Source organism: Pituophis catenifer, unplaced genomic scaffold (assembly GCF_029215685.1).
Source record: "Pituophis catenifer annectens isolate HBS135680 unplaced genomic scaffold, rPitCat1.0.hap2 SCAF_2, whole genome shotgun sequence".
NCBI lineage: Eukaryota > Metazoa > Chordata > Lepidosauria > Squamata > Colubridae > Pituophis > Pituophis catenifer.
In genome coordinates, this window is record NW_027256882.1 from 285,508,222 (window position 1) to 285,524,557 (window position 16,336).

General features: G+C 43.5%; 1 protein-coding gene across 2 annotated transcripts in view; it reads left to right on the top strand.

Moving 5' to 3' along the window:
* The window catches only part of DYM (dymeclin), a 275,421-nt gene that overhangs the window by 153,541 nt on the left and 105,544 nt on the right, over positions 1–16,336 (top strand). Inside the window, exon 15 of one of the 2 annotated variants that reach the window (XM_070938939.1) lies at positions 14,038–14,205. The exons of the other annotated variant lie outside the window; for it this stretch is intronic. Coding sequence (XP_070795040.1) covers positions 14,038–14,205 — 168 coding nt within the window. The remainder of the gene's footprint in view (positions 1–14,037; positions 14,206–16,336) is intronic. 2 annotated transcript variants of the gene reach the window in all.

A 16,336-nucleotide genomic window follows, 5' to 3' on the forward strand; every position in this document is an offset into this window, starting at 1 on the left:
TGATGTAAAAAAAGATGTGGGGATTCTAGAAAGAGTGCAGAGAAGAGCAACAAAGATGATTAGGGAACTGGAGGCTAAAACATATGAAGAACGGTTGCTGGAATTGGGTATGTCTAGTTTAATGAAAAGAAGGTCTAGGGGAGACATGATAGCAGTCTTCCGATATCTCAGGGGCTGCCACAAAGAAGAGGGAGTGAAGCTATTCTCCAAAGCACCTGAGGGCAGGACAAGAAGCAATGGGTGGAAACTCATCAAGGAGAGAAGCAACCTAGAACTAAGGAGAAACTTCCTAACAGTTAAAACAATTAATCAGTGGAACAACTGGCCTCCAGAAATTGTGAATGCTCCAACACTGGAAGTTTTTAAGAAGATGTTGGATAACCCTTTGTCTGAAGTGGTGTAGGGTTTCCTGCCTAAGCAGGGGGTTGGACTAGAAGACCTCCAAAGTCCCTTCCAACTCTGTTATTCTATTCTATTCAGTCTTCCTGTTGTTTTCTAAAGTTTTCTATGTCACTACTCTGATATCCTGATAATAGTTAGCTGCGTTCTCTCGGCCTTCCTCCAGCCCTTTTATCACTCATCATTTTTCCACCGTGAATTCTACTAAGCATGCTGGTCAATGGTCTTTTTGGCTTTTTATTATTATTTTTTCTTTTTAACGTTCACAATTAATCCAGATGTTTCATTTTCCAGTTTTAACTTTCTTAATGAACTCTTCTCCACTTTCTTTACTTTTGGCTAGGAAAGCAGCAGTTGTCTGCCTATCTTAAATTATCAGTGTTTGGGGCCTCCTGTTTTGATTCCAGCTATCATTTCAAAACCTGCCATCATAACTGTATAAATTAAACAGATAAGAGGGTAATATGCATCCTTGTCAGACTCCCTTTTTAATTCTGAGTCATCCTAGACAGAGATAACAACTCATTACGCTCCCATGCAGGGCATACATCTTTTCTTCCCACAAAATTGCATACAAATATAGGATAAAAAGGAGATTATTTTGGCGTTGATGACCAGAAACAAAATCTACTCATAAATATGGAAGGATTTTTCTCTTTCTCCAGGATTAGTGGAATTCATCTCACCAGAACACCAATCGTTGCTCTTCCCTTCGTCTTATGACAAGAGAGTGAATTAATTTTTAAACGCCTGTTATCGTGATTTTGATTTAGTTTTATTTAGATAGACCAACTCAAAAGTACACGAGGCTACCAAATCAGAATATCAAACGATGATGTGAAGCTGCTTCATCAACCACAAATGGCACTTTGTGTTTACATCAAAATTCATAAACTGGTAAAATAAAAATCACAGTTACAGCTAACACTCCAGCAGAGTGTTTAAGTGAAAGATAATGTAAGCAAATAGGCAGTTTAATATAGTTACTACAAACTATTATTTATTATTTGTCTTTGAACTGAATAATTTTGGAAGACCTGATAAATATCCTTTCAAGATGGTTTCAAGATTTTGGCCAAGCAGAACAATATTGAAGAGGTATTTCATTTCCTATGGCAGGTTAGGGACCTTCCTTTTCATTTCTTATGCAAAGCAGCTGATCTCACTAGGAATGAAAATCACATCTGTTGCTTATTTGGGAGTAAATGTGTGAACAGGAAGAGCTATAATATACAACTTGAGAATGAAACCGTCTGCAGTCGAGCTGCCTAATGAAGGCTGCAGTTAATTTTCTCCTTCAGAAAGAATTTCATTTCAGATTGTTGTGACCTTGAGTTTCTACCAGCTTACATGTCTTAAGACAGGGGTGTCAAACTCGATTTCATTGAGGGCTGCATCAGGGCTGTGTTTGACCTCAGGGGGCTGGGGTGGGCGTGGCCAGCTCAACGTCACTCATGTTGGGGGCGCCTGTAGCGGCCTGAGCGCTCTGCCAGTGAAAATGGGCTCCCGAGCTGTTGCAGCCGAAAATGGAATTCGGGAGGCTGTTTTCGCTGTCAGAAGGAAGTCGGGGTGGCCCTTTGCTGTTTCTAGGATGGCCCCATGGGCCAGATCTAAGTACCCCATGGGCCGGATTTGGCCCTCGGGCCTTGAGTTTGACACCCCTGGTGTAAGAGAATGAAATGTGAATTTTGAAAAGGGCTGTTAACAGCCAAACTGAAAGGAATAGAGGAAAATATACTTTTTTTCCCTATGACATCAAAAAATAAAATAGGATTGATAGTGTAATTGAAAATAATGACCAGGTACCTATTTATGTCCATGTGTTTCGGGGCGAACAGATCAAACTGTAGAGAGACATCATTATGCTACTATGGATAGTCCTCAAACTTTCGACCACAATTGAACCCAACATTTCTGTTGTTAAGTGAGACATTTGTTAAGTGAGCTTGTCCTCATTTTACAACCGTTCTTGCCATTGTTGTTAAGTGAATCACTGCAGCGGATAAGTTATTAACCCATTAAGTGAAGCTGGCTTTCCCCGTGCTTGTCAGAAGGTCGCAAAAGGGGATCACATGACAATGCAACGGTCATAAGTATGAACCAGTTGCCAAGCACCTGGTGTGAATTTTGATCACATGATCATGGGGATGCTGGAAAGGTTGTAACTGTGAAAAACGGTCGTAAGTTACTTTTTTCAGTGCCATTGTAACTTTGAACAATCATTAAATGAACCATTGTTAAGTTGAGGGCTACCTGTGATGCAAATAATATGTCTTTACCATTTTCTCAGCCCAGCCTTCCGTCTAGCTCAGTGATGACGAACCTTTTCGGCACTGAGTACTGAAAAGGGAGAGCACATGCACGTCTGAGCCACAACCCGGAAGAGGAGCTGCCCATGGCACATATGCGTGCCCGAAAATGAACTTCCTGTTTCAGCTACTGAAACTTCCAGTTTCCCTTCTGGGTTTTTGGTGCATATGCGCGCGCAACAATCAGCTGGCCGGCACACATGCTCACGCAGGAAAACAGAAGACCAGCTCTTCTAGTTTCCAGCACTGTTGCATGCGAAAAGGCCAGCTGATTGTCACATGCTCATGCGCGCCAGAATCCTGGAAGATAAACGGGGGACGCCCAGGGGTGAAATGTAAAATTTGTTACTATTGGTTCTGTGGGCGTGGCTTGGTGTGTGTGTGAGGGTAATGTGACTGAGTGGGCGTGGCCAACTTTTTTTCTTTTTTTAACTTTTCAAAGCATTTTTTCGGCTGAAGAGGTTGCAAAAAAATGCTTTGAAAAGCCTCTGACGATCCCAGCTGAGCCGCATGATCATCAGAGGCTTTTCTTTTTACTTTTAAAAGCATTTTTTCGTCGAAAGAGGTTGTAGAAAAAATGCTTTTAAAAGTAAAAAAAAAAAGCCTCTGATGATCGTGCGGCTCAGCTGGGCATGATGGGGGGGGGGGGGGGGCGCAGGGATTTTTGCTACCGGTTCTCCGAAACACCCGCTGCCATCACTACCGGATCGGGCGATCTGGCCCAAACCAGGAGCATTTCACCCCTGGCGACGCCATGCGTGCCAGGCAACATGGTTCCGTGTGCCACTTCTGGCACGCATGCCATAGGTTCACCATCGCAGGTCTATTATGCTTATGTTCACACACTACCTAGGCCAGTGATGGCTAACCTTTTTGTCGTCATGTGCCAAAAATGGGGGGGGAGAGCGGGGGAGTTGTGCGCGCATGTGCCCACATCCATAATTCAATGTGTCCTGTCCCCTGCACATGCACGCATGACCCCCCCCGCACTCCCCCCACTTTTGGCATGTGATGACATGGTGGGCCCGGTAGGCCTGTTTTTTGCCCTCCCCAAGCTCCAGACGCTTTCTAGGAGCCTGGGGAGGGTGAAAACAGCCTTTCCCACCCCTCACCCCCCCGGAGGCCTTCCGGAGGCCTAAAACAGCCCGTTTACCGACTTCCAGTGGGCCCGGAAGGCCCAAAAATCAGCTGGCCAGTGCGTACATGCGCGCTGGAGTTGAGCTAGGGCAATGCTTGTGTGCCCACAGATACAGCTCCGAGTGCCACCTGTGGCACGCGTGCCATAGGTTCGCCATCACGGACTTAGGCAATGGAGGAGAATGGCTCTGTTCAACTCTTCAGAGTTTTTAATAAGTTTTTATTAAAAACTATTCAGCGTTTTTAATAAGTTTTACGGAAAGAGATAGAAAAGCAAATCCCCTCTACTTATCTTCCCACTTATCCAACACACAGCAGCAAAGGAGGCACAAAATGTCTTTCAGAGTTTTTGGGATATGCATAAAATAACATAAGGAATATAAAATCAAATTACAACCATACCACCAAAATATTTATGTGCTGTTGAACATAAGCACACGGTGGTCTGTCTGCCTTTGTTGAAGGCGTTTAGAGCTTCTTGGATTTCTGTGTCAAACAGAGCAAAATAGTAATACAGATGTCCTCAATTGACGACCATAATGGATACTTCCCATTGCGGTTGTAAATTCAGGACGGGTCATCATGTGACCAAACCCGATTTACAATCTTTTTGTGACAGTTGTTAAACAAATCACCATGGCTGTTAAGTGAATCCGTGGTCATTAATCCAGGGGTGAAATGCTCCTGGTTCAGACCGGATCGCCCGATCTGGTAGCGATGGCGGCAGGTGGTTCAGAGAACCTGTAGCAAAAATCCCAGCGGGGGGGCCCCCCCCATGCCCAGCTGAGCCGCGCGATCATCAGTGGCTGTTTTTTTAACTTTTAAAAGCATTTTTTCTACAACTTCTTCAGCGGGAAAAATGCTTTTAAAAGTAAAAAAAAAAGCCTCTGATGATCGCGTGGCTCAGCTTGGATCGTCTTTGGCTGAAGAGGTTGTAGGAAAAAAATTGCTTTTAAAAGCCTCTGATGATCCGAGCTGAGTTGCCTGATCATCAGAGGCCTTTAAAAGCATTTTTTAACAACCTCTTCCACTGAAGAAGTTGTAGAAAAAATGCTTTTAAAAGTTAAAAAAAAAAAAATTGGCCATGCCCACCCAGTCACATTACCCCTCCCCCACCAAGCCACGCCCACAGAACTGGTAGTAACAAATTTTACATTTCACCACTGCATTAATCCCACACCATGGGTCATTTTTGGAAGGAAATGACTGTTTTCGGTAAAAATATAAATCATAGTCATGGGATGCTGCAAATGACCATAAATGCAACGGTGTTGTTGAGTGGATTGTGGGGGGGGGGAGGTTTCCAGCTGTCAGAAATTTGGAATTGGGTTATAAATATCTTGGGGGGGGGGCATTGTAACATTGAAGAATAGTCCCTAAGCAACCAGCCAACCAAAAGTCTAGAGTTAGGATTGGGGTTATCAGCTAGTAATCATTTCTTGAATAACATGATGGGGGAGAACCAAGGTGTGTATTAATACAGGTAGTCCTTGACATACAGCAGTTCATTTAGTGACCGTTTGAAGTTACAACAGCACTGAGAAAAATGATTTATGACTGTTTTTCACACTGCCATTGTAGTATCCCCATGGTCATGTGATCAACATTTACCCACTTGGCAACTGACTCATATTTATGACCTATGGCAGCATCCCAGGGTCATGTCATCTCCTTTTGCGACCTTCTGACAATCAAAGTCAATGGGGAAGCCAGATTCACTTAACAGGCGTGCTACTGACTTAATAACCACAATAGTTAATAATAACCACTTAGCAGTTGTGGCAAGAAAGATCATAAAATGGGGCAAAACTCACTTACCTGTCTCCCTTCGCAACAGAAATTTTGGGCTTTGTTGTCGTTGTAAGTCGAGGACTATCTGTATTGGTGCTATAAAACAGGCACTGCAAAATTGAATGCAGATTTAATGTCTGTTGTTTGGACAAAAAATGATAGTTCCCATAAAAAGTGTAGTTGTTCTGCCCCAGCTACGGACCCCAAAGAACACAGCACACACAAACTCTATACAAAGCTTATTTTACTCAAATAACTTAGTCTTTATCATTCAAAGGCTGTTAATGAACTGCCTTAACAGCCTACCAGAATTCTAAGATAAGATAATCACAGTCTTATAGAGTTGGCAGAAAGCCCAGAAGCAGTTTTGCAGACACAAAAGAGAGTGAACTAAAGTTGTTCTCTACAGCATGTTGCAAGTGGCGTTCCTTCTTAAATAAGCTAAGGGAGTGGCCAATTAGCCCCAAGCCTTACTCTCGAGGAGACCTCCTTCTGAGGAGCCACTCCTGCCTTTTGGCAGCTCTGCGCGCCCGTGCATTGAGAAGAGGCTCCTCCTCTTCGTCCTCTTCACTTATGGGAGCTTCTGGAGGTTCTGAAGGCCCTGACTGAATCCCTGCCCCTGGCACCACATCTTCTCCAGCCTCCTCACTGTCCGACTCGAGCGCCAGCTGCACAGACTGCTGGCGCAGCACCACACCAGCCTCCTCGTTGTCGGAATCAGCTACAATCTGCACAGGCCGCTGACGGGCCACAACAGTAGTGCTCTCCTCGTTCATTTTTTTGGTAAGATGAACAGCTCATAGTTTTTGGCAAGGCCAGCTTCCCCAAAGTAAGAAAATGGTAACGAGCCGCTCAGAAGAAATTATTCCTTGTTAATATTCACTAAAAAGTGTTTTATATTTAGCACTGGAAATTAGTTTTTGGTCTGGTTATTTTTACAGGTTCATTTCAAAGGCAATGTTATTTTTTTTTCCCCCTCTTAAGATTTTATTTATTACAGAAACCTACATGCCATTTATTTTGATTCCGCCCACGTAAACCATACAACAACTACAGGTAGTCCTCAACTTACGACCACAATTTGAGCCCAAGATTTCTGTTGTTAAGGGAGAAATTTGTTGAGTGAGTTTTGCCCCACTTTACGACTTTTCTTGCCACATTTGTTAAGTAAATTACCCCAGCTGTTAAATTAATAACACGGTTGTTAAGTGAATCTGGTTTGCCCCACTGACGTTGCTTGTCAGAAGGTCACACAAAAGGTGATCACATGAATCCGGGACATGCAACTGTCATAAATGTGAGTTGGTTGTCAAGCATCCAAATGTAAATCATGCGACCATGGGGATGCTACAACAGTCATAAGTGTGAAAAACAGTCATAAGCAGTGGTGGGTTTCTACCGGTTCGCCCTGGTTCGGGTGAACCAGTAGCGGCGGTAGCAGGAGGCTCCGCCCACCCGCCTGGATGTCATCACGGATGCTCAGCTCATGCGCAGAAGATTCTGCACATGTGCAGAAGCGCCGTGCGCAAGTAAAGCAAGCGCGCGCTCACAGTTCTGAACCGGTAGCAAAGATAAGTGAAACCCACTACTGGTCATTTTTTTCAGTGATGTTGTTAACTTTGAATGGTCACTAATGAACTGTTGTAAGTTGAGGACAGAACTATCCCCTCTACCCCTGCCTGCTGCTGCCAGTCCGCAGAGCTGGAAAAGTTGGGGACTATCATTAATTTTGTACAGCCAAGCTGGGTTTCTTCCAAAGGTGTGGACTTCAACTCCCAGAATTCTCAGCAATGGCTATCCTGGCTGGAGAATGCTGAGAGTTGAAGTCCACATATCTTGAGGACACCAAGTCTGAGGAAAGCTGACTAAAAAAATCATATCCATAAACACAGTGTATTTGAAACACTAAGGAAACTATCAGGTTGCTGGACTGAAAGTTTCTTTTCTTCTGTCCCTTGATACCGTTTTTTTCCTCATCACAAATACTAAAAAAAAAAAAAAAATCAAATTTTACTAAAAAAAAAAATCTCTAATTTTGAAACCACCTCTCAGGGATCCTGTTCAAGCACTCAAAATTTGAACCACCTGGCAACTGCAAAAATTGTAGTAGTATTTCCATGCATGTTAGGCATTACTACATTTCAGAGAACATACGTAAGGCCTGGAAACAGTTCTGGACCAAATTCACAGTGGCTGACATATTTAAAAAATAAAAGAGAAATTCAAGGTCTTTATATTTGCCAGGATATTGTATACAGTTTCACACATGCTGGAACCCAATGTTGAGAGGCCACCCATCTGGGCAATTGCTTTAACCTTTATCCTTCTGCACTCTTGATTCCAACACCCTTCTAACGGAGTGCAATATGTCTCGTTATATCAGATGGAGAATGAATATATGAATATCCTACCAGATGCCAATTTCTGAATCCAGACCAGATCTAACAAGGCTCAAACAATGTTTAACTGTATGTCAACAGAGAGTAGGCTAAAACCTCAACTACATATGTTCCACGCTCTAACCAACTCTCATTCTAATGATGTAGCTGAACGGTGGGACTTAATACAGGTAGTCCTCGAGTTATGACCACAATTAAGCCCAAAATTTCTGTTGCTTAGCGAGACGCTTGTTGAGTTTTACCCCATTTTATGACCTTTGCTACCCACAGTGGTTGAGTGAATCACTGTGGTTGTTAAGCGAGTAACACAAACTGTTAAGTGAATCCGGCTTCTCCATTGGCTTGTCAGAAGGTCACATGACCCTGGGACACTGCAACGGTCATAGATGTGAGTCCGTGATCACGCATCCAAATGTAAATCACGTGACTCTGAGGATGCTGCATCGGTCATAAGTCTGAAGAAATGGTCAGAAGCCACTTTTTTCAGTGCCGTTGTAACTTGGAATGGGCACCAAGCAAAGTGTTCTGAAGTCGAGGACTACCTGTAATGTAATGTAATTTATGGCTGTGAGAGTTGGAATATATAAGGAAGGCTGAGCACCGAAGAATTGATGCTTTCAAATTGTGGTGTTGGAAGAGACTCTTGAAAGTCCCTTGGACTGCAAGGAGATCAAATCAGTCGATCCTAAAGGAAGACTAATCTGACTCCTCTTTGGAAGGACAGATCCTGAAGCTGAAGCTCAAATACTTTGGCCACCTAATGAGAAGAGAAGATTCCTTGGAAAAGACCCTGATGTTGGGAAAGACGGAAGGGAAAAAGAGAAGTGGATGGCAAAAGGACGAGATGGTTAGATAGGGCCATTAGCACAATGAATATGAATTCAGGCAAATTCTGGGAGTCGGGAAGATGGGAGCCTGGCATGCTGTGGTGCAGGGGTCTCCAATCTTGGCAACTTTAAGACTTATGGATTTCAACTCCCAGAGTTCCTCAGACAGCAGACCCCATGGACCAGGGGTCTCCAACCTTGGCAACTTTAAGACTTGCGGACTTCCGCAAGTGTTAAAGTTGCCAAGGTTGGAGACCCCTGGTCCATGGGGTTGCGAAGAGACAGACACAACTTAGTGATTGGACAACAACAACATTTAGAAGGATGTGAGCGGAGCTGTCTGAGGAACTCTGGGAGTTGAACTCCACAAGTCTTAAAGTTGCCAAGGTTGGAGACCCCCTGGTCCAGGGGTGAAATCAAGCAGGTTCTGACAGGTTCTGGAGAACCGGTAGCGGAAATTTTGAACAGTTCGGAGAACCGGCAAATACCACCTCTGGCTGGCCCCAGAGTGGGGAGGGAATGGGGATTTTGCAATATCCTTCCCCTGGAGTGGGGTGGGAATGGAGATTTTGCAGTATCCTGCTGCTACGCCCACCAAGCCACACCACGCCCACAGAGCTGGTAGTGAAAAAAAAAACGGATTTCACCACTGTCCTGGTCCATGGGGTTGCGAAGAGTCAAACACAACTTAGTGATTGAACAACAGTAACATTTAGAAGGATGTGAGCAGATGTTCTCAAGGAGCTGGTCACCTAGAAACTGATAGATCCTCTTTCAGAAATAGCTTTTTGCAATTATTCAGTCTTTTGAAAAGAGGGATCTTCAGTTTGTTCTGAAATCATTCACTTATTCTCCAGAGAAATTATTTTCCTATTAGTTTGGCTTGGGCTCACTCTGAATCCTACAGAGCAGTAGCTCAAGAACGTAAAGATTTTTTTAAAAAAATATATATATTTCTTTTAATAAAACACATTGAAGTATTTTATTTTTTAATAACGCTTCAGATTTATGCAGCACATAACCTTGGAAAAAATCTTATGTGCTGAGAAGGCATTAGAGATATTTTATTAGTTTCATTATCTCCCCAAATGGCAGAGTTTCATCCTTAAGTAAGAACAACTGTTTTCAATAGGAAAACTCCAAACCACGCGTATTGATTTCCCAGGCTCCAGTTAACCAGACATTCCGAATACTGACTTTTTAGATGGCAATATTAAACATTTTAGTGCATTACTGCCACATAGCTAGAAATTAAGCTGACTGTTTGTAGGAGGAAAATGTGCAGCCCATAATCTGCTGTGGGTAGCACATGTTGCTTTGCCTCACTCAGTTATGAGGAAAGAAGAATGCTGGTTGCTTTAGGGGGTTGAGTTGTAGAGAATGTTATTATTTTTGCCTTAATAACTTCCTTTTCATTGATTTGGTAATAAAATGCAGATTTTTAAGTACATATTTTTGCTTCTTGAAAAACCAAAGCCATTCGCTGTTTTAAAAGAGCTCTGCGGAAAACGGCATCGTTGTATATAGCATTTACCGAATGTGGAGTTCAGATCTGTTCTTTCTTTCTTCCCCTCCTGTGGGAGAAATCAGGACAGCTTGATAAAATCAATCTCACATTAAAATAAACATGACATCTTTGGAAATTGGCTGTGGGCTCTGCGTTTGTTGTGAGCAGCCAAAACAGAATAAGGGCAAGATCAGTTGCTCAGGCTGATGCCTTCACAGAATATGCCACGATATCTTTGGGCTTTGGATCCGGTGTGTATTTTCATGGGCAAATCACACATCGGCACAGGAAAAACTCCCGCTAGTCTTTAGTGAATTCACTCCCCATAAGACAGGGTTTCCCAACCATGGCCATTTCCAGATATATGGACTTCAAGTCCCAGAATTCCACATCCAGCATAGCCACTGCTGAGAATTCTGGGACTTGAAGTCCACTCACCTTCATTTTGCCAAGGTTGGGAAACACAACCATAAGGGTACAGGTAGACCATGACTTGCGACGACAATTGAGCCCAAAATTTCCGATGCTAAGCGAGACATTTGTTAAGTGAGTTTTGCTCCATTTTGCGATCTTTCTTGCCACAATTGTTAAGTTAGTAACACAGTTGTTAAGTGAATCTGGTTTCCCCATTGACTTTGTTGTCAGAAGGTCCCAAAAGGTGATCACATGACACCCCCCCCCAGGACACTGCAACCGTCATAAATATGAGTCAGTTGCCAAGCAGCCGAATGAATTATGATCACATGACCATAGGGATGCTCCAATGGTCCTAAGCTTGAAAAACAATCATAAGTCACTTTTTCAGTGCCGTTGCAACTTTGAACAGTCACTAAATGAACTGTTGTAAGTTGAGGACTACCTGTATATAGACTTCAAATCCCAGAATTCCACAGCCAGCATAGCCACTGCTGAGAATTCTGGGATTTGAAGTCTACTCACCTTCAATTTGCACAGGTTGGGAAACATAGCCATAAGGGTACACATTAATCTTGTGATTATTTTCTGTGGGGGACCATCAAATGTTCTGGCAGCTGAAGATACCATATTACCAACAGTTTTGGGCCAGGAAGAAGGGGAGGAATGTTTCCAAATATATTATTTATTTATAATCATTCCTTTAAATTAGGATCATTTTAATATATTTACAAAAATCAGGTGTCATGAGGGGCAAGGCTCTCTGGAGATTTTATTCCTATCAGGAAAGGAACAGGACATCCTTGTCATGTCTCTGACCCTGTTCCCCATTGTTGTGTTTTCCACCGAAGTGTTTCTTCTCTATGCAACATTTTGTTGTTAGAAATAAAAGGCGTCTCACTTCCTTTTTTGCTGAAATTGAAAAGCTGAGCTAAAAGAAATTATATACTTGGAACTGAAGTGGTCCTTGATATTCCCAGAATTTGGGGTGAAGACACACCTCCACTTGAGCTTAAAAGGTATCCCCGTTGAACCTAATGGGAGTTATCTGTGTCCAAATAACCTTGCTCTAAATTCAGTTGTTTGCTCTAAATTCAGAGGGACGCGGAGCCTGTGGCTAAGACGTTGAGCTTGTCGATCGAAAGGTCGGCAGTTCAGCAGTTCGAATCCCTAGTGCCGCGTAACGGGGTGAGCTCCCATGACTTGTCCCAGCTTCTGCCAACCTAGCAGTTCGAAAGCACGCAAAAAATGCAAGTAGAAAAATAGGGACAACCTTTGGTGGGAAGGTAACAGCGTTCCGTGCACCTTTGGCGTTTAGTCATGCCGGCCACATGACCACGGAGAAGTCTTCGGACAGCGCTGGCTCTTTGGCTTTGAAACGGAGATGAGCACCCCCCACCCCCCTCCAGAGTTGGGAACGACTAGCGCATATGTGCAAGGGGAACCTTTACCTTTACCTTTACTAAATTCAGTTGTGTGCTTTGACCTTGATGTACTTGTTGAGGGGAATCAAATACTCTGAGACAGATGGGCAGTGAAGAAATATGAAATATAAATAAATACATTTTCAACTTGATGCTATCTGCGTTGGCTCAGGATGATGGAGGAGAGATCCAGCACAATTGGAACGAAGCACAAAGTCAGAAAAAGTGAAAGCATGTGTCTGAATAACATTAATTGCAAAGCTTCTCTTTACAAGATATAAAGACAGGGGAATTTGCTGTAAAACAAGACAAACCCTCCAGAATTCAGAAGCCACACCGACTATGATCCAATGCCCTGCAGGATTCACTAGCCCATAATTCCCTAACCACTGTGGCAAACTGACTTATTGTTAACTGCTAAGATTCTAAGCTGGTGGGAAAGCCGTAATGGACGATGGAATTTGGCTTTTGCATTTCTGTAGTTGTAGATGGCAGCTTGTAGAAAACCACACAAACTCTGTGACTGTTCCCATAACATTTTATATTACATCTTGGCACAAGCGCCTTGCTCTTCGAGTTGCACGAAAAGACGGATTGGATTTTTTTGGGGGTGGGGGGTTTACCTCAGAAAAAGTAAAAAAAAAAAAAAAAATCTACAAACCCGTGGTGTGTTTACACCCTGCCAAAACCAGCAGCCTCCTTTGCGCCGCTAATGAAATCATCCTGGATTCTTGCGTATAAATAAACAACAGAATAACGGAGTTGGAAGGGACCTTGGAGGTCTTCTAGCCCAGGGGTCACCAACCTTTCAGACCTCAGGGACCACTAAATTCATAATTTTAAATCCCGCAGCCCACTAATATGAATTTTTTTAAAAAGATAAATAGCCTTTAGTGCAATATAAAAAATGCAAATAATTTTTCTGTGGGCCACCAAAATTTTCTCCATGGACCACTGGGGTTGGTGACCACTGTAAGTCCAACCCATTGCTTGGGCGGCAGTGGTGGGTTCCTCCCGGTTCGGCCCAGTTCTCCCAAGCCATTAGCGATGACAATATGACATCACTGAAATGGTTCTGCCCCCCCGCGCCTCCCCAACCATCCCCCGTGCCCCACCCCACCCCTTACCTTTTATTTGGCCCCATCCCCAATCTATTGCTGCCTCCTGAGTCCCAACTCTTGCCTTGGGGCTTCAGAGGGCCGCTCTTCAGCTGATCAGTGTTAAAAGAAAACAAATGAGTAGACCAGTGCCTGCAAAAATACATGAGTAGATCAGTGCCTGCAAAAATAAATGGATAGACCAGTGCCTGCAAAAATACATGAATAGATCAGTGCCTGCATAAATAAATGGGTAGACCAGTGCCTGCAAAAATACATGAGTAGATCAGTGCCTGCATAAATAAATGGGTAGACCAGTGCCTGCAAAAATACATGAATAGACCAGTGCCTGCATAAATAAATGGGTAGACTGGTACAGCTCTGCAAGCAGTTAAAAGCCTGGTAGACCAGTACCTCTGCTAAATCCTAAAGAATTGTCACATGATCATCAAGCCATGCCCACAAATAAGCCACGCCCACAGAACCGGTAGTAAAAAAATTTAGAACCCACCCCTGTTGGGCAGCCATTTCAGACAAACGGTTGATTAATCCAGACTTTCTGCCTGTACCACTTTTTTTTTTTTTTTAAGTATTGCTTTGCTCTTTGACATCTGCCGCTGAACTTTATTTAGATCATGTTTGGGTGCAGCTTTGTTAAAAGAAAAATTCCTCTTTCTTTCTTTGTTTCTTTTCTTGTTTTCTTTCTTTTCCTCCCTCTACCCTTGTCTTGCAGTTACACCTGCCGCCACTTGCGGAGATATGTCTATGTCTTGGACAAATTGTATTTCCCCCGCCAATCCCACTGCTCTACGCTGGAGCATTGCTTCTCGAGCCTCAGTGACAATGGAGAGGAACTCTTGTCTTTAACTTGTTCTCACATTCTCAGATCCTATGCTTCCAGGTTATTAACCTCTGCTCTCCACTTACTGCATGCTGCATGCCACGTATGACCAGCCTGTGCATGAACGAAGGGGACACGTGGGGTGGGGGGAGGAGGCTGGGCGGATTTCAGATTGCCAGTAACTTTTTTTTACTAACAAACCAGCTGTTTGTGTATGTAGCGTGCATACACACACAGTATAAAAAAAGCAAGCCAATTGTGGTTTCACACTGAAAAAAATAGAGCTGGAGAAGGAGTCTGTTCTTCCCAGAAATGGAGTGTAGATTTCCTCTGTAAGTGCAGGTAGTCCTCGACTTGCAACCGTTCATTTAGCGATGGTTCGAAGTTGAAACAGCACTGAGAATAGTGACTGGCAGCCATTTTTCACACCCCCACGGTCACGTGATTTACATGCATTCGGATGTTTGACAACTGAGTCACATTCATGACAGCTGCAGCGTCCTGGAGTCATGTGATCTCCTTTTGCGACCTTTTGACAAGCAAAATCAACGGGGAAAACGAGATTTACTTAACAACCGTGTTACTAATTTAAGGACTGCAGTGATTCGCTTAACAACTGTGGCAAGAAAGGTCGTAAAATGGAACAAAACTGACTTAACAAATTTCTCGCTTAGCGACATAAATGTTGGGCTCGATTGTGGTCGTAATTTGAGGACTACCTGTATATAACATTACTCCTTTCCCAGATCAGCTTCATTTTCATATCCACACTGGTTATTGTCTGACTAATATAGGTGGAAAGTGAATTGAACTTTTCATATTTCATTACATTGTACAGCATATTTTCAAGACGGATCCTTGGTGCTCTCTGAGCTCGGCTACTTTCTTGCAGATGTTTCATTACCAAACTTGTGTATTGATGATGTTACCCAGTTTGATAATGAAATGTCTGCAAGAAAACAACCAAGCTCAGAGAGCACCAAATACCTCACAGTCTACAAACATTCTCTTCTATATTTTCAAGTCACTTAGAGAACTAGTTATTATTTGGGAAGTCCCTATTTTCATTCCTCTAGAAATTTTCTAGGCAACCTTTGTTTATTTTGTTTATATCCCACTATTATCATTTTTATAAACTCGAGATGGTGAACATATTTAATACTCCTTCCTCCTCTAGTTTTTTTTCTACCACAACAACCCTGTGAGATGATAGGGATGAGAAAGAGGGCCCAGAGTCACCCAGCTGGCTTTTATAGGTAAAGCAAGGTTAGAACTCACAATCTCCCAGTTTCTAGCCTGGTGCCTTAAACACTAGACCCGTGATGGCGAAACTATGGCACGAGTGCCACAGGTGGCACATGGAGCCATATCAATGGGCACGCGAGCTCAGCTCCGGCACGCATGCGTGTGCCAGCCAGCTGATTTTCGGGCCTTCTGGGCCCACCAGAAGTCAGGAAACACACTGTTTCTGGCCTCCGGAGGGCCTCTGGGATGGTGGGGAAGGCTGTTTTCGCCCTCCCCAGGCTCCTAGAAAGGCTCTGGAACCTGGGCAGAGCGAAAAACTGGCCTACCAGGCCCACCGTGCCATTGTGTGCCATAAGCGGGAGGAGCAGGGGGGGCAGGGCGCATAGAATTATGGACGGCACGCGTGCATGTGACCCCACCGCGCTCCCCCCAATTTTGGCACACAATGGCAAAAAGGTTAGCCATCACTGCACTAGACCAAACTGCAACCTACAATCTACTCCGAAAGCATTACTGCTAATAATAACAACAATTTTCTTTATTTTCCTTCCCCAAAGCAGCCATGTTATATATTTCTTCACGCCTATCGATTGCCACCTGCAGGGGAAAGGAAACCCACAATATAATGCCTTCTATTTCCACATGGCTCACTATGATTAAACATTTCCCTACACGGATGTGTGTGAGAAGAACTCACACTGTTGGCCCCCCCTTCCTTTCACCAGCCACACACAGGCCGTTGTGTAGGACCCCGATTTGTCTGAGCCATTTGTTGTTGTTGTTGTTTGAAAACTTTGGTGATAATAAGAATGCCAAGTAAGCAAAGAGTAAAATTCAGCTTGAGGTAGGGTTAATAGGAGCCCTGCATGTGTATAACAACAAAAGTAGACTAGCGTAGGGAAATGAAACGGGAGACCTGCCTGTATTTTTTGTTCCTTTTCTTAGT